The 25,807-nt window shown below is 34.4% G+C and overlaps 3 protein-coding genes across 5 annotated transcripts; 1 reads left to right on the forward strand and 2 right to left on the reverse strand.

Moving 5' to 3' along the window:
- Window positions 1-430: 430 nt before the first annotated feature.
- Window positions 431-10,181, reverse strand: LOC148602068 (regucalcin-like). 3 transcript variants are annotated; one of them, XM_088555156.1, is made up of 8 exons: window positions 10,028-10,181; window positions 8,401-8,572; window positions 7,553-7,732; window positions 6,898-7,113; window positions 5,796-5,933; window positions 5,216-5,425; window positions 1,081-1,186; window positions 431-571 (listed from the first exon to the last, which is right to left on the reverse strand). In XM_088555156.1, exons 2-6 carry the CDS (start codon window positions 8,555-8,557, stop codon window positions 5,220-5,222), a joined length of 897 nt encoding a protein of 298 aa, XP_088411282.1. In that variant the 5' UTR covers window positions 8,558-8,572; window positions 10,028-10,181; the 3' UTR covers window positions 431-571; window positions 1,081-1,186; window positions 5,216-5,219. The 3 variants fall into 3 exon arrangements, with proteins under 3 accessions (XP_088411282.1, XP_088411281.1, XP_088411283.1); XM_088555155.1 differs by having other exon boundaries at window positions 1,081-5,425; XM_088555157.1 differs by lacking the exon at window positions 10,028-10,181 and adding an exon at window positions 8,687-8,748 and having other exon boundaries at window positions 1,081-5,425.
- Window positions 10,182-12,750: 2,569 nt separating this feature from the next.
- Window positions 12,751-21,693, forward strand: LOC148602069 (transmembrane protein 47-like). The gene is made up of 4 exons (XM_088554892.1): window positions 12,751-13,187; window positions 16,884-17,052; window positions 17,979-18,131; window positions 19,521-21,693. The coding sequence occupies exons 1-4, from the start codon at window positions 13,101-13,103 to the stop codon at window positions 19,760-19,762; spliced, it is 651 nt and encodes a 216-aa protein (XP_088411018.1). The 5' UTR covers window positions 12,751-13,100; the 3' UTR covers window positions 19,763-21,693.
- An 84-nt stretch (window positions 21,694-21,777) lies between these two features.
- LOC148602070 (uncharacterized) lies at window positions 21,778-24,456 on the reverse strand. Its single transcript, XM_088554890.1, has 2 exons — window positions 24,314-24,456; window positions 21,778-23,656 (listed from the first exon to the last, which is right to left on the reverse strand). The coding sequence occupies exon 2, from the start codon at window positions 23,616-23,618 to the stop codon at window positions 21,843-21,845; it is 1,776 nt and encodes a 591-aa protein (XP_088411016.1). The 5' UTR covers window positions 23,619-23,656; window positions 24,314-24,456; the 3' UTR covers window positions 21,778-21,842.
- Between the last annotated feature and the right edge of the window lie 1,351 nt (window positions 24,457-25,807).

Genomic DNA, 25,807 nt, shown 5'->3' on the forward strand with positions numbered 1-25,807 from the left:
TTACGTTCTGTCATCTCGTCTTACGTTCTGTCATTTCGTCTATACGTTCTGTAATTTTGTCTACGTTCTGTCGTTTTATGATTACGTTATGTCAACATATATTTACGTCGTAAAAACAAGTGAAATCACCACATGGTTATCAATAATGGGCAAACCACATACCATTAAGCAATCTATAAAAAGGCCCAAAAACAAATAAAATAAAACTATTCACAAAAGATCATAATCAACCTAATCCACAGAAAACAATGAAGTAATTTTTTAGCTCAGTTGATAGAGTGAGAGCTTGCAGTGCAAGGGATTCTAGGTTGTATTCCTGGATGGTACTGTCAAGAGAAGTATACATGTCTGTTATTGTATACATGTATGAAAGTAACTTTTACTTTCTAAGCACAACACATTTAAAACTTGTACATTTACATAAGAAATATGATTTTGCAAATCTTTATTTTCAAACTTCAGCTTCATATCAGCGTTCATTACAGTGCAAGCAGAGATTTGAACAGCATTGAAGATCATCTAAATTCTACATGTATGAATTCTTTTCAGTCATATATATACCATGGATGACCTGGAAGTATAAAAATCAGTAATAAATATACAAAATACTCATATTCAAAGTTATTGTGATTCGTGATTCCTGTATTGAAGTAGACCTCTGTTTCAGTAAACCCTACATTATATGGCTCATTGGATGTTTTTATTTCTTCAAACAAAACATTCCATTATGTTAAAATATTATGTCTATGTTACAACCTTCATTTAAGTGTCATGGGAACGGTAGTGCTACATTTTAAGCCATAAACACATATGGGATCTATCTACATTACACATGTAGAAATAATACAAATACATTTCTAGAATTAACTGTCTAATAAGAGTTTATAGTGAACAATCAAAAGACTTTGAAAGGGGGGTCCACGCTATTAATTTCCCCATTTTTGCCAAAAATTTTCACATTACTTCCAACATTTCCCAACAAAAGAGGTGATTCCTACCTTTGGAACACCCCAAATCAATATTATTTTTTTCCAAAAAACAAGGCATAAAAATATTGTATACAGAACCTCAAATACCTACACAATCTATTGTCATACTTCATTTAAACAGAGCCTCCTGTTCTGTATGACTTGTTTCGTAACTTGTATCATTGGTAGGTGAACATGACGGCTGCAACCAAAATTTTCTGGAAAATATCAAAACATATTTCCTTTTAATATGGAAAGAGATACTGAAAATCAACATGGATAGACTTTTATCATACTGTGATGACTATGGTATAATTGTACGTGTTCATGACAACATACTGTGCAAAAGAAATCTGATGACTGACAAAACTAGTTCTTTATCCTTAGTTACAGATATACAATGTAAATCAACAGCTTGTATTTATGGATCTATTAACAAAATAAAAAAATTGAGCAGCATAAACTTCTTAAAAAAATGAAAATTTTGTATTATATAAAGTCATACAAATGTATATGTTAATGTTTAGATTAATTTCCAAATCATATAATTCATGTAGTTTACCTCAAGTTATATATGAAATGTTCTCATATGACTTTTACATGTACAATACCATGGTACATATTAAATATTGTGTTTGATCGCTCTTGGTCAACTATTCAGCAATACTTGTTTCATTTGAGTTTCCTTGACCTTGTACATGAATTTATTTTTGTTCTCAAAAATGAAATATGGGGTACTCTATACACAAATAACAGATTCTTGTAAGGTTTTGTTTGTGTTACCCTATAATCAAGTAACTGTACAACTCATCGTGTTCAACAAGTTTGTATCATAGACGGTTTCATTTAAATGAAAATCAACAGTCAATGACTCAACGACAACTCTTCATGTCTTTATAAAAATGTTTGTATGGACTATGGAACATGTATACAGTACACATGTAAGGCTTAAGAAAGTTTATTGTGCACCATATCTCCTGTAATTGGAACTGCACACATTTACTTAGACTACAGCAAATGATTTAGACAAGTTATAATTAACAAATACCTGATATATGATAAACACTTAAGTTATTTATCATAATTCTTCATTATTGTAACTGTGTTCGAGGTAAATAAAATATTTGTTTTTCTATTTTCATCAGGGCGGCAATATAAACAATAATGAATGCATATCATTAATGTTCGTTCGTTTTGCTAATCAATTTTTTGACATATAAAGATCTAGAAATAATATAGCAAACAAATGAAATAAAAACAAACTGTTATGTTCGAAATGAAAAAAAAAAATACTCAAATAAAACATTATTTTAGCGACCAAATATGCCGAAGTTCATAAGCAAGCTGCTGATAAAAAAAAACACAATGGAGAAAAATTTAAATAGTTTGGTGTTTTAAAAAGAAGAGTTGGTATGGTTTCAAAACTACGATATTTAGATGCATTAGTATTTAACTGAATGTGGCACTTACTTTTTGTTTGAATAAATATCCATGTAAGAATACACGCAACTCAAATTCAGACGACCCCCCAATCTGACGGAATGGTTTTTTCACAAACTACCGTTCGGAAGTCTGACTACATTTCAAAAATCAAGTAAAAGTTCGAGAATCCCGAACTCCTCTTTCCATGGGCTGATCCAAATCCGTGATGGTCTCAACCTTGTATTCTTTGCCCCATAGGCTTCTATAGTATACCTTAAATTTTCATGATTTTTAAAAAATAGACATGGAGTTTCAGTCTAACTCTTGACCATGTTTTTCAATTAAGGAAATGTCAAAATTAATTTTTAGGTCCATTTTAGAAAAAAAGGCACGAACTTTGGTATACCAGGACAGGTCAAACTAAAAATAGACTTTTTATACTTTCACTTTTATTTTGAGTTCATAAAATAGACCTCTTTTCTGAAGCATTATTTTTCATGAACATACTGTTTTTTCTCAAAAACAATTTTTTGTGTCATAGATTGATATTTACCCTGTACTTGTGATGAAAAATAATAGTCATTTGCCAAGAAACAAAAACAGGGAAAGGCAAAAAAGAAGCGCACTACATTTTTTAGCCCCTATGTTTTGACGTATACCCGCTCAGGAATATGTAATACAATACTGATACCTGATAGGGCGTTTACAAGATTTTAACGTATAAACCGTTAGGTTGCATTACCTCCCTTTGCAGGAATCGGGAAATAATTATCTACCTCTATGCACATCTTGTATATATGTTACTTGAACTTCATAACATATCATTAGAAACCATTGAGCTGTTAGATGGGAGTCGTGCTTCAACATGTTTAAACAAACGGGCATTTTATAGTACCATGCCTTGTCTGTTTCTGTGAGTAAAGAAGACTATTTCTAAAAGGACTGAAACAGTTAAACTTAAAAGTTGAAGAAATGTACAATTGGATCTCTTTTCTCCAACTATTCTCCACGTCAGTTTAAACCCGTTATTGTTTTAGACATATTTTTGTTAATTTCGTCTATTCTCGAGACAATTGTCTTTCTGCTTATTTGTTTAATACGTGTTTCTCAGTTAACAACAACAAAAAATCCGGTTCTTATGATTAATTAATAAGAATTTTATAATTCCTTACGAATAATCCCATTGTAATTCCGCCATTTTTTGTTGCTACATGTAAGAGTCGGTAGACATTACTGTTAAAACACGGTCGATGCACAGGGGCTTGCTCTCACTATCAAATAAGAAGCCCACTGTCTTGCATAATACTAGTCGAGCTGCATATTTGAAGCAAGCCCCTGTGTTCGATGCAAGCATTACAGAAATAAAGTTTTTTATGTTCAATTAAGCTAGTAAGTGAAATTAATTCAAAAAGTATAAGTTACTAGTACCACACATTAGCCTCTGATGCATCCTACTTTAGTTTTTTTTAAGTCCGTATATGTATGAATCGAATGCCAAAGGGAACATACTTCTAGAATTATTTGTAATTTACATGTACAAGTCAACTTTATAATTCGGAAATTTGCTAACCAGTAATTTTAAATTTGAACATAACACATGCGCTTCATTCGAGATTTATTACTTAGTAATTCACCCCCTCCCTTTTTCTTTAAATTTTGGTAAAAATGAGCAATTTATAGCCTTTACCGCTTCTTTTCCGGCAATTTCTCCGGAATCTCGAGGTAACTGTTAAATACTTACTATACTTACTGATTCTAACCGTCTTTCTATATAGTACATTACACTGCAGTAGGGTTTCAGAAAATTCTGTTTTTTTTCGTACAAAATCTAGGCATAAATGAGCCTGGGATCCCCTTCCAAAATCCCAGGATCCGCCCATGCGTCGTACATTGTGCATATATTGTAAAAAAAAAAAACTTCCAGGTTGCCAAAAAAAATCGATTTCCTTTAAATGTATAATTGTGCCCACTCCCTGTATACTGAATATCCTTATCACATATATTTGTATGTCATTGACATACTTTTTACATACGTAATGAAGGCATTGTTTTCGGTAGGTTGTCTGCCTCGGGTTATAACAATTTATGAGGGCATTGTCTGCCTTCTCGCGAGCTTTAATGTAGTCACTTTCGCACAAATGTTCTAAATGTCAGTTAAAATGGCGGATCACGCAAATCATCCAAGAGTCTTTTGGTAAATAATTACTGGCATAGAATATGTGATGAACAGATTAATACATGGCCTTTTTATTGCCCTTGTTATCAGAACACGATTGGTATCGAACACTGGGCTAAAACACTCGGGCCCGATATCGAGGGCGATACTAAAATGGCCATGTTTTCATCTATAATTAATATACCGAGTATATTCAGAACAAAAAAATGAAAATGCATGTCATTTTTATGGTTATTCGTCAAAATTGCACCGACTTCCATTTTTTTTCCAGGCCGCCGAACTAGTATTTTTAAAAGATAATTCACGAAACCAGCCGTGGGTTGATAAACTCTAGCTAAGACAGGCGCGATCTACAAATTCAGGAAAGCGAGTTTGGAGAAAAAAAGTGGTTCCATAAAAGGGGGCTTTAGGTTAGTATTTGCTAATTTTTGTACGTATTTTGCCCCCCTAGAAAATAAATTAAAAAACTAATAAATAAAATAAAAAATAATCCGCCACTGTCAAGTTTAAGTATCTGTGAATGACAAGGCGGAAGTAGTCTAGATCTAATGCAATACAAAACATTTTACACATACATAAAGATTTTTATATAGTAAAGTTGTAACCAAACAAATAATTAACAAGCAAAAAATACAAGCTTTCTACACACAATTCTACGCCTGAAACATCGCCGGTTTTGAACCACGAACCCCAAGGCCGGTAACTCTGAACAGTGACCCAGAAAGTGGATATGTTTTTAATTCCTCCTCGGTAGCCCCAGAACGTCCACATGTCACAAATAGTTCATCGTAGTTTGGTCCTCCGAAACAACATGATGTTATTCTTTTAGCAGGAAACTCAATAGCTTGTAGCTGTTCGCCTGAAAATTTAAAACATCTGTTATGAGTTTTCGTCCTTTGAGGTGAATAATTGCAATAAACTTACCATTGTTTGGGGTTTTGTTTAAATACATTCATAAGAATTACAAAGGTTTGAATGGTTTACTTGAATTGCTTGATGTCTTTAACAGAAATAGGAAAGTGTAAGAATGTAAAAATCTTTAAAAAAAATGGAATCTCATGAATTAAATAAATATTTGTCTTTTAACGAAGACATCCGAATCAAGTGAGCTTTTTCTTAAATACCATGAGAATGAAGAAGAATAAAGTCAGGATTTAAGTCAAGTGCACCAGGCAATGCTCAAGAGCAGCTCCTCATAAAATGGATCTGAATACATAATCTACACATACCTGTTTCAGGGTCAAATCTGATAACTTGGGCAGCACCATAGCAGGCCACCCATATCTTATCTTCCGTATCTATAGTCATTCCATCCGGAAGACCAATGTTACCTATAGCTTCAATATCTACGATAACTTGTTGGTTACCTGTATGTGCAAACAAAACTATTTGTTTATTGATAAAAACTATTAAGATCCTTCAAGCTGGTGAATAAGGTAGTTCTGCTTTTCGCATCTCAAGCATTTTTTTATATCCAACTGTTGCTAATCTATGCAGTGAAAAACATATGAACACATGAGTTCTTAAGTAGAAGTCTTTGTAAGAATCGTGCGAATTCTGTCGGATGTGATACACCCCCAAAAAAGAAGACCACACAATTTTATTTTTGTTAATAAGTTCCTTAATAGGTCTATATAATGAAGTGTGTAACTTTTCATTCCAATCTGTCTGCCCTTAAGATAATCTATATTGAAAATCCAATAGTTTCTATTGTATTTTAGTGTCATTTACAGAGTTATCTCCCTTAATTTTGAATTCTACAGTACAGTCTATATAACTTTTATCTCCTAAGAGCAAGGGGTATATGTTAACTTTCTGTTTACTATAACATTTTAAACATTTTAAACAAAACATCAAATATGAAACTATGTATGCTTTCCAAACGTGTCACAATTTGCATGATTCTTAGCTGGAGAACTACTTAACTCCTACAAATGAATGACCCCAATAGACCCGTTTGTGCTGCTCAAAATACACTTCCGCAAGGTAGGATTTAAGTAGAACAAAATAATTTTTCATGCCAGAACAATATAAGAAGAAAAAATGACGGGTCAGTGTGGTCGTTTTGAGATACATTTGAAATTTTGGCTGGAAAAGGATTTCTCTTGATTTTCCATTGGTTTTGTGTTGGCAGGTTTAACCTATCAAAAATAACAGGAATTTCATATAAAATTCTCAAACAACATTTTAAGTGTTTATGAAAACTAAAGTGGGGGTCATTGGGCAAAAAACTGTTTATGTCAAGAAATGGAGAAAGCCAGAGGATCCGAGTCCGAAAATCTGACAAAAATGTCTGAACATGAGTAAGCATCCTTAAACAATTAAACTTACTGAAAATTCCCTTTTCTATGTCGTAATCCATGCCGTAAATTTTCCCCGGGATTGAATCTATGTAGTACATACGCTTGTTATCGGATGACCACGCAAGTCCATTAGATATAGTTATTTGACTCAAATGTTTAGTGATTGTACCATCTAAATCCATTGAATACAGTGAACCTTGTTCCATCTCTGGCATCTCTGGTAATCGGTCTTCGCCCATTGTTCCTACGGAAATTTAAAGCCAAAAGTGAAAGTACACAAAGATACAAAATAATTTTAAATGACATCGTAAAGCGTGATTTAATGTAACATTACAATACGTCTAATATGAGAAACATAAAACATAACTTCATACCACCTTTTAGCTTTTTGGTCCGAATTTTAACATATACCCTTAAGTATTGGTAAAGTGCAAGTTAGAGAAAACGCACGTACCAGAAACCCATGAAATCTGCCACTTTGCAGACTTACTGGACCCACAGAACCATATCAGTTCCTTAATTTTAAATTTAAATCTAAAGATCAATCCTCTACATTCCTTTTTGTATGAATAATACTGAGTCACTGACATTTACTGCTAAAAATATAATGCACATTTCTAAAAAAAAATTGAAAAAAAATATTTGTCTTCAAAAAGGATTATTCATTCGTTTTAATTTCTCACCGAACCATAGACGCCCCTTAGCGTCACACTTCCCATCATTCATCCGTGTTTTCACATCTTGGTCTATTTCTGCCAAACACATTGTCTGTTCCGTTTTCCACTCAAGCAAAGATATATCTTTCCCACAACCTACCATAAAGCCTCCAGATTTGCGTGGTATAATGAATCCGACAACCTTGTCTAAAATATTGTATTTTATTACATTTGGGTCGAACAAAACAACGACAAAAACAAAACAATAAAACAAGACAAAAAACATAACAAACAAGACAAACCAGAACGACTAAAAAAAACAGAAAACAAAAGTGTATATGAAAGTAAAAATCTAAAATGCTTTTAGAACGACACTGACTAAGAAACACTTAAAATTATCAGTCAAAAGCTATCGAATTTACATGAAGAACACCATGATTTTTTTAATATTTTCGTATTTCGCTCACCCGGCCCTGTAAAAAGATAAAATACTAATTCATTTTATAAAATAAAGACCCTCCCTTGCGTACTGCAAGACAGCCGATAAGTGTATGCCTGTCGTCGTGGAAGTGTATATAAAGCATTAACGAAAGGGTCTGTTACAGGCTTACTTAATCTTCTGTGTCGCAACCTATACATTTAACATTACCTCATTTCTACTCCCTATTTAAATGCATAATTCTAGCTACATAAAATATATATATATTTGAATTTTGAAAAAAGAAATCACTACAAATGCTTACCAACAGTTCAAATTTGCATTCGTACCAAGACAGCTACTAAATACGACATCTTTTGTGTATTAAGAAATACATTTAATATTATTGTTTCTATCTTCTGAAGGTGGGGTTGATTCATTAACTGCTGTTGCCTACCTATTTGGATCTTTTTCACATTTCCAGTCTTGTAATCCCAATTTAATATTTGTTTTCCTAAGTTATCAATAAAAAATAATGTCTGGGAAGCCTCATCCCAGTGCGGGCCTTCTCCTGTCTCAATAAACACGTTCTTCAGGAGCACTTCGACCGCCATCTTGAATATTTAATCCTGTGAGAAATGTAAAACAAAATGCAATTAAATCTTCTATAGAATCATCCAGTTACATAATTTATATACAAATACGTTGAAATTAGTCACATTGGATCCTTTTGTTATACGTACGGGTAGTCGATGAGCCTGCGTATACTTCCATGATGTAGAGCTTGGGGTGTATATTAAGCATGCTCATCGACTACCCCGCAGTTAATACGAAAAGGGAAAAATACAATTTAAGTAAGGCTGCGTCAAAATAGAATGAAATAGCGCTGTATTTTTTTTTTTATTATTTCAATTCTTTTTCATTTTTGTAAATACATCATTATGTTCAGTAGCATTTCATCTTATTTGACAATTTGACACCTCTTTAACAGCTGCATTTTCTCTAAGCATGGTGAATGAATTTTCTCTTGGACTATTTTGTACGGTATCACCCACTGTTTCAGTCATACATTTTTAAATAGCATAAACTACTAAATCATTGTTCAATATTATTTGGTCAGAGATATAATAATCGTTTTGGAGACTTCAAAAATTGAGAATATTTTCACTTGGAAATGTATGCCGTTTATCAATGATGACAGAGGTATCTTAAAGAGTCTAAAGAGCCACAAAAGATATTTGTTTCTGTAAGTATGTGTTAGTCATGACAAGAGAGAGAGAGAGAGAGAGAGAGAGAGATTGTTATCTCTCAATAGATAAAAAATTATTGACACGCCCCTATTCAGTTATATTCAGAGCTACTTTTCTCATGTTTTAAAATTGATTTATTAAAGTTTCCATTTTCCACTTCGCGCAATAAACAATATGCACATGGAAATGTTATTTTTCAATAGACAAAATTTTTATTATGTGCACTTTTTGGTTATTTTGTGTTGTATCTTATTTTGTTCGTTTCTTTTTTAAAACAGATAGTTGGACTGTTTTTATACGACCGGAAAAAAAATGCGATCGTATAACTGTATTGCGCAGCCGTCGTCGTCCGTGTCGTCCGTGTCGAGTATTAGTAATCATTTTTTTACAAGGTTCCAAACTACGGAAGGTACTACATATTGAATTGGGTCCCTGCGAAACATTTTATTTTGTATTATAGGTACATTGTAGATAACTGATCTCAAGGGTTTAGGGTGCTATAAATATCAATTTTTATACAGACACATGTGGTTAAGACTGAAAACAACTTAATGTTTGATACTCCCGTTTCTTTCTATACTGACAATTTCACAATGTTTAAAAAATAATCAAAGCCCAGGGTAAAAGAAATAAGCAAAAACAAAAATAAAGTATTTGCTTTAACACGGAAAGGCATCTATAAAAATCTGGCATTTCTTAAATGTCTTATACACGCATACGATGAAGATAACAAAGTAACACATTTAAGAAAAGTATGCTAACAGTGAGCAATGTTTCATTATTGTAATTAGTCGGACTGACGGACTTCAAGATGATATGGAAGGAGTGTCTTACTTGTTAAAATGCAATGTACAGTATCCGTTTCGAACTCAATCAATTTTTCTCCATATTGTCAACATTGTGTGAGATAATTTAAAAACAGCCACTGTACATGTAATATCAAATTTTGTTTACACAGACGGTACACGTGGCACACGAATCATAGAGTAAACACTACCACGTGTTAAAAATACACAGATAAAAAGCAGAAAATCGATGTAAATAATAAACTATAAATAGAAGTTTCTTATGTTATCGTAAACGAAAACAAAACAAAACAAAAGGTGAAAATGGAAAATTACAAGATAAACACAATACTCCCCGCTAGCCGCACTGATATCTGATCCCGAGATTAACAAAAAAATGTGGAAAGGGGATGGGGGCTGACCCAGGCGCTAAAATTTCCCTCAAATTTATGTGAAAATATGTAATACATGTAATATGCAATGCTGAAAAACGAATTTCTTGATTATTAATTGAATTGCATTGCTGTTTGATTGCTTTTCAACGTTTTGACATAAAAAAATACATATTTTGAAAAAATCAAGTTCATATGGGGGTCACATTGATCCACAACTCACGTCTAGCTCAAAACAGTTTTTGACAAGTTAAGCTCAGAACAGTTTCTTGCTTAGAACACAAAAAATGAATAGCACTTGTCGCGTGTATTTTTTGGTGATTCTAGTCAATAATAACTAAAAAAAAAAAAGAATAACATACCACAGAATATGATTCTTGACAATTATTAGAATAATAAATCAGTGGCAGATCCAGAGGGAGTGATGCAGGGGTTTGCACCCCACTTTGGTAGGAAAATTTGTCATTTTTTTGTGTAAAATAGACAAAAAATGGCAAATAATGTCCTACACCCTCTTTTTTCTCGGCTGACACCCCCTTTTTCAAAGTGTCTAGATCCGGCCCTGTAAATCAAATACAGTGCTTTAAGACACGTATCTGGATCGAAGAAAATCTTTACGTCACACGGGGATGATAGAGTTGGGTAAAGAAAAACTTACAATAAAAGTAAAGAAAAAATAGGGCATTGGTGGAACAAAAAGTGATACCATCCATTTATGGTGAAAAAAGGGGGATGGCAAAATGTACAAAATTGGACTTTGGACTTTGTTGAAAACTAGTCTTAACCAGTATTTTATTGTACTTATAAGTGTGCAAAATTTTTGAAAAAAACATAAATCCGTTCTCAAGTAATCAACTGGAAAACGCCGGGGTGGACAGATGGACGGATACGCAACTTTTCGGAGGATATCACATAATGCATTGCCACTTCGTGTGGCGGGGTATAAAACAGTATATTTGTTGTAGTTACGATCAATTTCCAATTATTATGATTAAACGAAAGATCATAATCTTACAACACGCTGTCATCTCGGTGCAGTATCTTATCGCTGCAGGCTTAATTATCTCGGAAATCATTCAACAAGTCATAAACAAATGAAAAGCAGTAATTACTATAGATTCGGAATAATCTCATGCAGCTTGTCAACAAAAAGCATTTTACTTTGCATATGCCATAATTCAATTATTTTGAATGGTTGTATACTGTAAATTGATGGTATTCACTGTGAGTGGTAATTTGCTTCATACAAACGAAACTAAGATTTAGCCTGGTGTTTGTGGCACATTAACAAAACTCGAATGGTTTACATTTAACAAAACTCGAATGGTTTACATGTAGAAAAGGAAAGTACATTTTTTTACCGCACTAGACTTCTTACAATTAGCCTTCTAGAACAGGGTTATGTTGCTACAAGATTGTAGTTATCACTACAGAAGTTTAATGCACTGGCGGATCCGGTGGTGGTGGTGGGGGGGGGGGGGGGAGGCGGCCACCCCTTAGAGAAAAAAAATTGTTGAAAAATTGTGTGTGTTAAATCATGAAAAACACTCACTTCGTCATCCTCACCGGTGATCCTGTCAAAAAAAGTTTTTTGCCCCCCCCTTTACATAAAAATCAGCGACTGGTTTAATGGTCGCCATCATGAATCCGTAGACCGTTATGGTGAACCCATCTACACTATGATACCAATTTGTTTATCGATTCATAGTTTTTCTTTCCTCTTTTGTCTAACCCGGTCGTGACATATTATGAGCAATTCGAGGGAGGGGAGGTTTCTAGAAAAGCAGAGGACGATAACCCTGTACCGCTGCACCTCGTTCATAATCCCAGTTTTAAGTTGAGTCCGCGTTGCTCATTTTCTTTTGTTTCTTTGTGTGAGTTATATCAATGGTTTCATGTTCTTTGTTGTGTGTGTCTGTTTTCTTTGTCTGGTCTTTGTCATTTGAATATATATATATTTTTTATTATCTCTCGAATCTTGGTTCCATTCATTACTCTCCGAAGTTCTTACAGCATCTATAATGTCCGACATTACAATCCATTTTCTAATAAAAAAGAGCTTAACTAAAAAAAAAAAACTCTAATGGTCACAGATATCACAACATGCACAAATAGGGATACGATTAAAAATGAAAAAAAAGAAAAAGAAATTGAAATTTTTCGATCGATTTAAGTTTATTAACTACCTAACTGAATACTCATGCATAGTCCAAGAGATAGGTTTCACTGTAAGTATATTTAAATAATAGGTATATGAAATATTTGATCTGGTGGGTGGAAGATATAATTAACATTTCTCCTCAAATCAGCTTTGAATTAATTGTACATACTAACAATTTTAAATCTCATAACACGCACACACTTTGTAAAAAGTCAACTTTAAACACACACACAAAAAAAATACAAAATAAACACCTGACTGATATTATACACATGTATAGAGAGGTGCATGTACAAGAACGCATTCCAGGTAGCAATAAACGTACACCCAGACGAGCTTATTCAATCATACGTTTTCTAATGATAATCGCACACATGCAAAACAAACACGGTTATTTTGTTACAAGTGTTGTGCATGCTTGTACTTCGGCGATAAGCATCTGTTTTCAATACCGTATCTTAAGGTGTACCCCCAGCGTCTTAATTACTGGCGTTGTCAGTGAGAGGCAGTTAAAGTGAGAAAGAATTTGTTCGATTTAATAAGAGGGAATTATTTAATTTAGAAACGCAATGGCGGATTTCGAAGAGAAAGACGAGAAAACGCCGATGGCACCAACAGTTTCTATTGAGCAGGTTGCCATCGTGCGCCCAATTAAGGTAAGATAGAAAGTGTGCTCCAAATATTAACTAATTACCCAAACATTTTTCTCCTCTACAACGGCCTTATCGAAACCTTTTCTAGTCCTGGGAGAAGTACGACATACATAAGTGTATGATCTATAACAATGAATTATGATGGTGCTTTAGTACGTTTTTACCTTAATTTAACTATTATTTTTGGGACCATTCTTCAGATTAATTCAACCCACTGGAACTATCAGACAAGGAAGATTTATATCTACAAATAATTTTAACACCTGACACACAAACTTTAATTAGAACTATACAAAAGAGATAAGAGAAAATAACTTCCCAGGATTTAAATATTAACTGTCAAATATGAACTGAAATAAATCTTTTCTACTATTTACTAAATTATTTCATGAATGAACGGTAAAAAGAAGCAAAAACAAAAAACAAAAAATAAAAAAAGAACGTATATATTTACTTCATCTTAAAAAAAAAACATGGCGAAATAATATGAAACGGACTATTTACAATAGATGTTAACAATGATGTTTTACATAATATACTGATTGAAGATGATTGCGCCCAAGGCATCAGTCAATTACAGAGAAAATAGTAGAGTCACTTCACAAGTTATAGATCGTTTCATGGAGACTTGCCAGTTCACATAATTGATACAGTTTATTCAGTTTCGTTTGGCCTTTACAAAGCTACAGAATTCTATGCCAAATGATTTGTTATGTCGTTTTTAATGTCAGGTCTGTTATTTGTCAGCTCTTTACTGATCATGATGAATGTACGTTTTCAAGATGGCAGTGTCTTCAGAGGCGGGTCAATGATTTCAGGTTTGGGGGAGGGTTAATAGAATTTAATGCCGAGCGAATCGCGGCAATAAATTTTTTGAGGTAGAACTTATGAAAAAACAAATTATCATGCATTTTCCCCTAATTTTATGGGGGGTGGGGTAGGGCCGACACACCCGTCCTTGGATCCGTGCCGGATCTTTATAAAAACGAACAAAAAACAAAAACAAAATCATGCCAATACTTAAAATGTTAACAGAAGGGCTTACTCCGTCCAGATACAGAGTGTTTTTATTGGGAATTTACAAAAGGAGGGCCCTTTGTTTTCTTTATTAATAAGAAACATGTAAAAAAATTAAGGAATTTTAATATCAATTGTTTTTTTTATAAATATATTATCAAATAAAACAAATTTATATAATAATATATTGGATAATATTCCTATCTTATGGTATCTGTTTTAACACACAATTTTAGCAATTAAATAAAATGCAATTTAATTCATAAAGGGGGAGATGTTTGTTTCGTATTCCATTTGTCGGAAAAAAAATTAATGGCTTCCTATAGAACCGACAATCAAAAAATTGTATACAATGTAAGGCATTATTCTTAGAGATACGTTTAGACTTATCTTTGATGTCAAAAAAGCAGTAGGTACGCACAATACAAATGAATACAAACATATTAGCAAGTTAAAAATGACGTTATAACACAATATAGGTCTCAATATTGCATTAATATTCCCACAGACTTCTATAGTGAAGTGCGTATTTTTAGGACTTTTTAGAAAAATATGTAAATTGATTCAATAAAACTTATGTAGAATTTCTAAGGATATTCGAAAAAAAAAAATTTCCCGCAAAAAAAGTACGTTGAGATGGGACAGAAAAGTAGTCTTGAAGTGTAAATAGCCATTTTCTCTAATTTCACTTTCGTTTTATACTCATCAAACCAACCTTTTCAGTGGAACATTTTTATGATAATGTAAATATTTTTAACAGAAAGTTTGTCATCTTACAGTGCTATGTTTGCTCTGTTTTATAAGTCATTATTCATATCTTTTGACAAAACATTCGTTTGTAGAAAGGCAAAAAGAAAACGCACTATATTTTAATACCCTCCACATACACCATCTTAGGGATATGCAATGCAATACTGGTACAATCCTTTTAACATTTATTCCAATCGGAACATCTCAGTCTTTAGTGTAGTGGAAATCACTGAGTAGTAACGAATGATTTCTATTGAAGTCAGCCTCATATCTTGACCTACACTTAGAAATCGATGGGAAAGGAAAACTATTGACCAAACTTTACGACAAACGTGATGACTTTTCATTCAAAATTGTCAACTTTCCTTTCATCTGTGGCAACATCCCTTCAGCACCTGCAGCCCGAATAGGCCTGCAGCAGTGCTAAGTTGGCCGTAAAAGACGACGAAATAGTGCTCTGAACCATATCTGGGGGCTAGGGCGCTCTGCCCACAGGGCACTGGGATGTGTGCCCCAGGTGGTGGAATGGGGTACCCCTGGCGTGTTACATGTTGGGGGTGTCAGGCTATAATACGGAAAACCTGACCGCAAACCATAGTGGTGCACCGTGTTGGGAAAGATGCCACGTTCTTCGCACATTAAAGAACCCTACTGTGGTATTCTCCCGGAGTAGGAACCATAGGGTTCCGCCACAGGAGGCTAAATTGCCCGACCCTACCCACCTCTCCCTATTTCCTGTGGCAATCAAAATTTGTCGATCCCATTGTCCGTGTGTCCCATCCCTTTTTCATTTCATCATCATTTCATGTTCATTTTATCATCCATTTCATGTTCATCGTCTGAATATAGCTGAAATATTGCTGCTCGGACGTTAAACCCCACAAAACAAACAAACAAAACTTCAGCACCTGCGTATGGAGTGTTCATATCACAACTCATATGTTATGCCAGAGCTTGCCGAGACTACGCAGACTTTTTGTACCGCGCTAGAATTCTAACAAATAGGCTTCTGGAGCAGAGTTATGTTGCTATTAGATTGAAGTTATCACTAGAAAAGTTTTATGGTCGTCATCATGAACTGGTGGATCGTTACCGTGTATCTATATGCGCTATGAAAATTGATTAGTTCAACGGGTCATAGTTTTCCTTTCCTCTTTCGTCTACCCCCGACTTGACTATTTATGAGCAACTCGGCAGGTGTTTCCAGAAAAGCAGAGGACGCTTACCCTACCGGTGCACCTGGTCCATGCTCCCAGTTTTTGGTGGTGTCCGTGTTGCTTATTTTCTTTTCTTACTTTGTATGTATGATTTTAATTACTTAATGTTTTGTTGTGTATGCCTGCTTACCATGTCTGGTCTTTGTCCCTGGATTACATTCTTTTGATTACCGCTATAACCTTCCCTTAATTACTCTTTGCAAATGTCATATGTCTCTTGTCTTATATTTTGTCCGGTTAAGACGGCTTTCCTCTGACTACATTTCTATGGTACTTTTAAAATTATTCAAAAATCATTAACGAAACCGTACATATATCGTAAAAAAGCACATATTAAACCCTGAATAAGTCTTTAATCTGTCTTAACCAGACATCTTCTGAAATCCATTTATAACGGCATCCTTGCATTTTGAACTTGTGTTAACAGAAAAGCGTGTCTAAACCGCACAGATACTTAGATTTAAATTTGGTAAAATCTGTCTCAACAAAACACCCATTTGGACTTTAAAATGGGTTTGTTTTATACAGGTGTTCGATTTACAGCAATTCAAAATGTATTTAAATTGATACAACGGGACTTTAAAAGTTGTCTTGTTTATACAAATTTACGGATAATCCAGAGTTCGTTTTATTCAGGTTTCACTTTCTGAGGAGAACACCTAGTTCTCTGATTCAATAAATTTTATAGATATGTAGTATTTTTCTCTTTCCATAGGTTGTGGCCATGTTGTTTGGTGTATTAGGCGCTTTCCTAAATTGCTTATCGGTTGGTGCGACGAGCTGGTATATGTCAGATTCTCAACGCAATGGATTGTGGGATGCCTGTTATTATGACAAAGAAGAAGGGGATACTGTGATATTTTGTCGAAAAATTTCTCCACCGGGTAAGAGATATGATATAATTTCTCTTAAAATCCGATCAAAATATAGACTAGAAATCTTCAGTGGTATTTTTCATGTCTTTTCTGAATGAAACGCAACAAAACGAGTTTAAGATATGAGTTTGTTTATTTAATGAGTGCGAGTATAAACTTTATACATATAACAAGATTTGTAGGTAGCGCAGTCTTTTAGAGGTATTTCAGTGATGAAAAACCGTATACGTCAAGATACTTCCAGAATTTCATTGGTAATACATCATTTTGGTCATACCGGGTGAAGACACCTAGAACAAACTTCTCTCTGTCACTCATACGAACTAAGAGTAATCAAGGGAAACAAGATTCGAACAGACATCAAAGAAGTAAGACCAGACAGTGAAAACAGAGTCACACAACAAAAAATATGACATAACCAAAGTAACATGTACAAATAAAAAAAAGAAAATAAGCAACTCGGACACCACCAAACACTGGGAGCATGGACCAGGTGCACCGGTAGGGTAAGAGTCGTTTGCTTTTCTAGAAACACCTGCTGAGTTGCCCATAAAAGTCTAGTCCGGGGTATACGGAAGAAGAAAAATTAAGGAAATCGATGGTATCTATCGTGTATGGTAATTGTTTACCACTTTGGTTTTGAGCTGCATGTTTCCTTGACGAATGAGTTTTCTTGACTTCCATTAATATTTTTATGGATCTATATAACTGCACTTCGTGAAAGAGTATAGTATTGGTTACGGATAGTGATATTTCTTGTAAAAATTGTAAATTATTTAAATTTAGCCCAAGTGTCAGAAATGTGGAATACTAATATAACACCCATATTAATATTGCGAATTCAGGTCAGCTGTACACGTCTTTAAAGGAACGGCTTTTCATCATGAGCACTAGAACCTAATTCATTATGAAAAATGATATAATTTATTTTGTAGCTGAGTGGTTGGAAGCTTGTCGAATACTATTTGTTATTGGAATGGCATTAACGGCACTTTCCGTAGTTGTCATAGCAATAGGACTAACTACTAAGTTGTTCCATCGGAAAATTAAGTACTATATAATTGGAATGGTGTTTCTAGTTCTAGCTGGTAAGTTAAAACTGCAGAAAGGGAGATATAAACTTCATTCATTAACGGATCCAGAAATTCACAAAGACAAAGGCAGGGAAAGTGTGTGTGTGTGTGTGTGTGTGTGTGTGTGTGTGTGTGGTTGGGAGGGGGCGCTTACCAGCTTGAGAAAAGACCCACTTTGGTGATTTATAGTGATTTTCGATTTAATAAAACAAATTTTCGAACATAAGGGTACTTCATCCCATTTGATCCGCCCATGCTGTATCGCACGCACGAAAATGGAAACTGTATGGGTGATATGCTCTACTATTATCTGCAAATTAGAGTTGGCGTTTCTGAATGCATGCGAGTTTTAATATTTCAATTGGGTATGAAAGTCTGGTCATGCGACCCCGTGATTTCACGAGAATAGGTCCTAGTCTATCATTCAAAAGCATGGAGATAAGTCATTTAGAGAGCGTTGAGTTCAGTGTAATGGGCAAAACATCTTTTTGTGTAATAAATGCCGATAAAAAATGACAAATATCTATTTCTACATAATAAAGGTATTAAGAAAAAACATAAAATAGAAGATTTTGCATTGCTATACAGCGCTTCGAGTACCCGGAAGTAAACAATTAAATGCAGATTGGTCTTCGGTTTTCAATACGTTCTACGTCGGAAATTCCGGTTAAGGAATTGAAACTAGAACGAGACTTACATACTCTATATGGAAACTGGAGGACTTTCTTAACTCAAAATCAGATGTCAAGTGAAATAAACAAACTGTGTTTTTTATTTGTAAGAAAGTTGTGTTTTGTTGTTAATTCGACATTGTGATGTGATATTAACTTCGAAGATTAAGGCAGACACAAATGTATGAACTAGAACATGCAGTAAACATTTACTTACCGCATGGTACAAATTTCGTACTTGGTGAAAACAAGCTAGATATTACTATGAAGTCCTAAATAGACACAGTTTTTTTCAACTGCGGGGTAGTCGATGAGCATGTTCAATATTCACTCTCTGGAGGAAAATTCTTTTGTTCCCCCCCCAAGTTCTTCCTCCCGGATGTGTATCTCACACATGTTCATCGACTAACTCGCAGTTAACACGGAAGGGTTTTTTTGGAGGTCTTCCTTTTTTAAAGAGTAATCAAGGGAACCAAGTTTATAATAGTAATCAAAAGAATGTAATCCAGGGACAAAGACCAGACATGGAAAACAGATATACACAACAAAGAACATAAAGTAACTAAAATCATACATACAAAGTAAAAAAAAGTAAATGAGCAACTCGGACTCCACTAAAACTGGGAGCATGCGCAAATGAGATATACGTGTATTTTTGCTGGTAGTTTTGTAAACCATGGATTCTTAGAAAATTGTCATTTTTTTAAATTATTTTTTTTATTTATATTTTCAGCATCTTCAGAAATAGTTTGCTTGATTCTTTATCCAGTAAAGTGTGCAGAAAATTCAAAAACAATTGGACTGGACGAAGACTGGGGTATGGGTTGGGCATACGCTTTAGGATGGATAGCCGCCATTTTGATGACAGCTGGGTCCATTTTAATTTTTATTGATAAAAATGCAGACGAACTTGTTTATCGTGAGAAAACATCGTACAATGATTCGATAGAGGAATCATGCGATGTCGAATGTTAAGTATTACTTCCGGTATGGTGCATTATTGCTCAATTGTCATATTGATAATGGAAAGAAAATGATACTTCAGTCTCGGGACTAGTTTGCAAAGGATAATACAACTTACGTAAAGTTGTGATAGCTTATGAGTTTCCAGCACTGGTCCTAGCATGGTCCCCTATGTCAGACTCTGTCTCTTCAAGCATAAGATACAAGGTCATTTAATCACTTTAGGCCCCGATTTATCGTTGTGATATTATAAATCGGGTCACTGGACGTATCAGTGGCTTTGTAACTGTGATTATAAACTCATTAGCTTTTTCCCTGAAATCTTTTCTCGGTTACTGATATTAATAGGATAAATAACTGGAAAGTGTTAATAACCAATTTATTATCCTACTTCTTTTACAGATTTTCTTCATGATTTATCGATATTTTCAACATGAATTTTAAATTCTGTGATATCATAGTTGTGACGTTTTGACGGGAGAAAGTCCGAGAGTGGGAACATTCGATAAAACACTGCTATCTATATGATAAATTTGAATAATGTAATCCACACTTCAGGAACGACCATTTGATTCTGGAGGAAACCTCTTTCGGGTCAGAATATATGTTTTCAACCATAGCGGGCCAAGATTATATATGTTCATTTCAATGTATACAGTATCATGACTGAGGTAAGAAAATCAATATTTCTTTTCTGAATTGTATTTTCAACGCTTCAAGGCCAAAATATTAATTTTCAAAAACTTCCAACCCTCCTTCAGAAGTAAATGGTCGTCCCCTTAGTCAAAATGAAGTGAAATATTTATTTATTTGGTTAAGGCAGAAATATTTCTTTAAACATGCTGTTTGAAATATGTAAATAGGGAAACATTAGAACATCCCACATGGTAAATGTAGCCGTACTGTCCGTCCAGAATTAACTAACGTATTTTTAAGATCGCCCGACATGTGTACAACATGTGAGCAAACAGTGTAAATGACATGCGTAGAGGTGTTTTCAATGACACATTATCACGTCATCGTGAACCTTTTCACGAAATCTAAAAAGGAGTCACTTCCGATGCATCTGCGTTTTTACCTAGATTAATATAACCTATAACTTGTACATTTTTTTTTATCTTAGATGAGTTCCGAGTAAAATCGTTGTTACCAGCAACGATGTGATTTGTGACTATGCCTCCTATGGGCATGGAAAGTAAAAATGGTTGACAAAAGTACTAAAAGTCTTCTAGAGTACCATTGTTATATATTAATGCTAAGATGATAATGGTAGAATTTATTTTAATTGGTTTTACTTAGAACGCTCCTTATATTTAATTTTCAATAGAACTAATGGTTGATTAACACACATGCCAATATTCATTTCGAAGATTTGTGTGGTTATAAGGCGGAAACAACATTTTAACATGTAATCATTCATGAAGAATTTTGATTGGTTATCGGTTTTCATGTTTTGCACTTTTCTAGATACATTATAGAACCATTGATAAAAGCTACATAGTTCATGAATCGTTTTATCGTTTAAAATTTTGCCAAGCTCCGGACAGCATCAAACGTTCGAAATTCACTCTAGATGCTGCAGCCAGCTCTCTCAGCAATTTCAAGAATCTTGCTAAGTCGGGAATAAGTGAATGATTTAACGCGACGTTATCCGATTGTCAAACAACGTATTATTTGAATAACTCCCGAGAATTTCGAGAGGAAACGAACGTCTGCCGCTGCGTGGAGCTTGACATTTTACGAGATTTGTTCCGTACAATTGATGTACAAACGCCCGTCAATCCACAAATGTATGGGGAGTTAATGACCCATTTATATTCCAGCGTGCCTCTTGTTTTTACGTGTACATTTGTATTTGTTTATTTATCCATTGTTATATTTTTACCGTATTTCAAACCATGTTGTGTCTACGGATTTGATGTTGATAAATATTTAAAACATTATGTGTTGTTACGTTCACATACTCACACACTGGAATCCGCGTGTTTATGAGGTACCAAAAAAAATCGGCAAATGGAAAGACGAGGTAAATGAACAACTATTAGATATATGTATGAACAATCTCCAAACACTAAAATGTTCCTGTTCGATACTATGAAATTGAACAAGTCGCCGATTTTTGTCCCTGACTAGAGACCTCATAATAGGAAACAGTGCCATGGAAACTACTACACACCAAAAGACGTTTCTTAGCCCTTTCAAAAAATATTCCTGTTGGACAGTCAAGTCCATCGGCCTTACTCAGAAGTATTTTACTTTGTTTCCCATCAGGAGAAATTGCGGTTACAGTATTAGACAATCTCCCTGTAACGTAAATATGGCCTTCGTCATCGGTAGTTAAAGCCCTTGGATTTCGCAAATTATCATCCTTGTACTTCCATAAAGATTTCCCCTCAAGGTCACAACAATGAATAGTGTGAGTGTTCCATTCAGAGTATATAATTTTATCATCACTTACGGTAACGTACCAAACATTTGATACATTAAGTGGTAATACACCCAGCTTGTTCCCCTCTAAGTCAATAAAACGGATTCCGTCTCGATGGAATACGACTACAAGTTTCCTATCCACGTAATCGATTCCATAACACTGATTATGACTACCTTGTTTGAATTCTCGAACTGTTGTCCCGTTAGAAACGTCAATGATCATTATGGTATGCTCCAATGGTACTGTTACCGCAACCCGTTGTTTGCTGATCACTGCTAGATCCCATGGCTGGTTTGGTAGCCATATGTCACGGTTATGGCTTCCGTCTTCGTTGCAAACTATCAGGCGTTTAACACTACAATCGACAAAAACGAATTTACCGGAAGGGAGTATAGAACATCCGGTGATATAGTTTTCGCGTGTACCCTTTTGGATAGAAATGCTACGTCTTAGGGTGAGCAGACATGTTGGCTTCCTGGCGCCATAGATGGTAAGAGTCGCTGGGGTCTCACGAGTATTGTTATTTCTACTGGCTTTACTCGATTTATTCCTCGGGGAGGTAATAGTCACTGGGTTTTTCTTTACGACTATATCGCCGAACGATTTTACCTCGTTGTAAAGATCATCCAATATCGGGTTTAATTTTAGTTCTAGTTTCCGATGTTTCAGACGTTCATCTTCGTACAGCTTAAGCAAAGAACGTTCTTCTTTCATGAGCCTCGTTTCCATTTCGCACGACACAAGAAACGTTTTTGTATCGGAACCAAAGTTTTTAATGTTACTAACGTACTGGTTGACGTGTTTGATATTTTTCTCGAGCGCGTCAAACTTGAGCATGACGTCATCAAGCTCGGTGATTTGCTTTTCTTCGGCTATGGTGAGATTTACTTGTGTCTCATGTTCAATTTTGTCTAGAAAGGCGTTGATATTTTTTCTTGCATTTGTAATTTCTCTTTGAATTTTTTGTCTTTGTTGTTCTATTTTTTTAATATTGTCTTGCCGGTTTTGCCTTATAGAATCTATATCCATGAGCAGTTTGTGTCCCCTTTGTTCTAGTTCCGTCAACATTTTAGGAGTTTTAAGTTCCGTAAAATTGTCGTCGATTGACGCAACATCGGTGCACTTCAGGTGCTTAGTAGAAATACATAAAGGACAGCACGGACAGTTATGCTCTGCGCAAAAGTTATTGAATTTTTTACCGTGAATTCCACAAAATTCCTTCATACTTGTCACCAGAGTTTGTAGTTTCTGATACTCCCTAATCGAAATTACGTCGTGTTTTTTCGTAGATCCAACATTCTGGTGATAAGTTTTGCACTCGGAACAGACTCCTTGCTTGCAAGGAGTGCACCATATTTCAGCAGGTTGTTCCCGACAGTTACCACAATTTATACTATCATTAGCACGTGGGGTATACTTGCTCCGACGGGAAGTCATGATGGAATCGGAATTATCTATAACTTTTCAAACCAGGACTAAAATAGAATTAAAAATTTAGAAAGAAAAAGAAATAAATATTTCGAATGTTTGCTGTCATATATGGCTTGATACATGCTACAAAAATGTATATGCAAATGAATAGGTTATTTTTTTGTAAAACAAATAACCTACAAATTTCGGAGAGAAGACGCATTTTTAGTACTTAAACATAACACAGAAAAGCAAAGCAGACGAAGTACAAATAAGAATCAAAACGACGAGGACTCATTTATTATTTTTTTCAAATGGGATAGTAATAAAGTGGAACTTGTCTAAACCGAACCCCCTTTTGAACTTTGAAATGGTTTCGGTTCTAACAGGTGTTCCGTTTATTGTTCTAAAATACATTTAAAGTAATATGAAGGAATTTTTAAGTGTATTTTAAGGACAGGTGATAGGATTATTTAGGTCTCGGTTTTGACAGGTTTTGGAATTGTTCTCGGTTTAGTTTAGACAAGTTTTACTTTACTTAGGTACAAGAAATGGATTTTTTCCTTTTCGAAGCATGCATTTTTTTTGTAGACACATGTTACTCTTTCTTTTAACATTCGTTATCACTTATTACACTGTAATGACGAAACAAGACGAAAATTGACGAAGATGAAAGTAGTGAAATTGTATGATATCTACAATTCGATGATAATTGTGCTTACCTCCTTACAAGAGCCGTTTTTGCGTATACACATGTACTTGTTCTAGTCCGGTCTATTCCGATCTGTTTTTTATATCTCTAAGTTTATCGAATGCACATAAGGAATGAAGCACTCTTTGTTTTTGGCTACACAGATAGACAAAGTTGAAAGCGATCACCATGCAAAGTCGCGGAACAATGGTTTCAAATTATTACAAAGTTTTCTTAAGCAAATGAATTAAATGTCTTGTTCTTATTTATTAGACAATTGCAAGTTATGCAGAAAAGTTAAAAAAGAACGGACTGAAATGTACTTAAACATTTAAAGATAATAATGGGTGTTTTAGAGGAATGTAAAGAAAACCAAGTGGTTGCAAATATTATAATTCAAACAAAGAAATCTTCAGAGTTATTGTTCAGAAAAAATACGAGTTTTTTATGCGTAAATGTGGTTGTTTTCTTAGTTTCTTGCTAGAGACACGGACCTGAATTTTCTGCAGGATACTTACCACAAACATAGGGCTAATTTCACAAACCGCTAATAATATCCAAATTTTAGATGGAAATGTGTAAAAAAATCTCCCTGTTGCAAAATTAAACTCTTATATAAAAAGAACTACATCAAGGATAGAATACAAAAACATGCAACAGAAATCACGGAAAGACATGACCACATCAGATTGGGAAAATGTAACTTACACATTTTCTAGATATACATGTATTTTTAGACTAGATACAAGTCACTCTTTATTATATATATGTGACACAGACAATCTATGTAATTAACCTCACTGATAGCGCCACTGCTATTGCTGAAAGAAAGATTTGTGAGGTCTCGCGCTACAATCTATTTGCAATCAAAGATGCACCTTATCTTTTATTCTTAATTTAGAAGAAAGAAATTTGTAGCAAGTCTTATGTATTTTGTTAACTTCATTACATTTTCTGAATCGTCTATTCAAGAAATAATTCATGGAGGGAGTGTAATGTAGTGTTGGGCACCGTTTATACACTTTTTTTTCTGTTTTCACATTTGATTTTTTAATACCAAGCGTTAGCGAACATATTGGGTTTTAATTTTCGATTATTCCATACCAAACAATAGTGAATATATAAGCCAATCCGTTTATGAATTAGTACAACATTATACCTACCATAAATTGTTTCTATTATGATATGGCAGACTGTTTCTGTTTGACGTTTATATGACGTCATAGAATTTATTTGGTATTTGACATTCGCCTATACTTCGCCCCAATATATGTGTTTTTATTCAATACCATAATTGACTATAGCCATGACATAATCTGTTCATTATGGTACCAACATTGAACCCTGGTCGTGATACGAGAGGTAGATCAAATAGACCCTTTCGTGTTAAGTCGATGAGCATGCACAATATACAATTTTGCGAGGTAGGGCCTGAGTAAAGCAAAAAGAATTTTCCTCGCGGAAGTGCATGCCCATGCTCGACGCATGCTTATAGACTATCCCACAGTTGGCGCGAAAGGATCTA

The sequence above is a fragment of the Perna viridis genome, chromosome 12 (assembly GCF_037379345.1).
Source record: "Perna viridis isolate PV_CMFRI_1.1 ecotype Kerala chromosome 12, ASM3737934v1, whole genome shotgun sequence".
Lineage (NCBI taxonomy): Eukaryota > Metazoa > Mollusca > Bivalvia > Mytilida > Mytilidae > Perna > Perna viridis.

Bases quoted from the DNA above. Each gene is read 5' to 3' on its own strand.
- LOC148602070 (XM_088554890.1), bottom strand. From the start codon at position 23,618: ATGACTTCCCGTCGGAGCAAGTATACCCCACGTGCTAATGATAGTATA.
- LOC148602069 (XM_088554892.1), top strand. From the start codon at position 13,101: ATGGCGGATTTCGAAGAGAAAGACGAGAAAACGCCGATGGCACCAACA. The intron at 17,053-17,978 runs GTAAGAGATATG...TTTATTTTGTAG, and splicing joins TCGAAAAATTTCTCCACCGG to CTGAGTGGTTGGAAGCTTGT. The intron at 18,132-19,520 runs GTAAGTTAAAAC...TTATATTTTCAG, and splicing joins GGTGTTTCTAGTTCTAGCTG to CATCTTCAGAAATAGTTTGC.
- LOC148602068 (XM_088555156.1), bottom strand. From the start codon at position 8,557: ATGGCGGTCGAAGTGCTCCTGAAGAACGTGTTTATTGAGACAGGAGAA. The intron at 7,114-7,552 runs GTGAGAAATTAA...AAATTTCCGTAG, and splicing joins TAAGGGGCGTCTATGGTTCG to GAACAATGGGCGAAGACCGA. The intron at 5,426-5,795 runs GTATGTGTAGAT...TTAAATTTTCAG, and splicing joins CAGATTTGACCCTGAAACAG to GCGAACAGCTACAAGCTATT.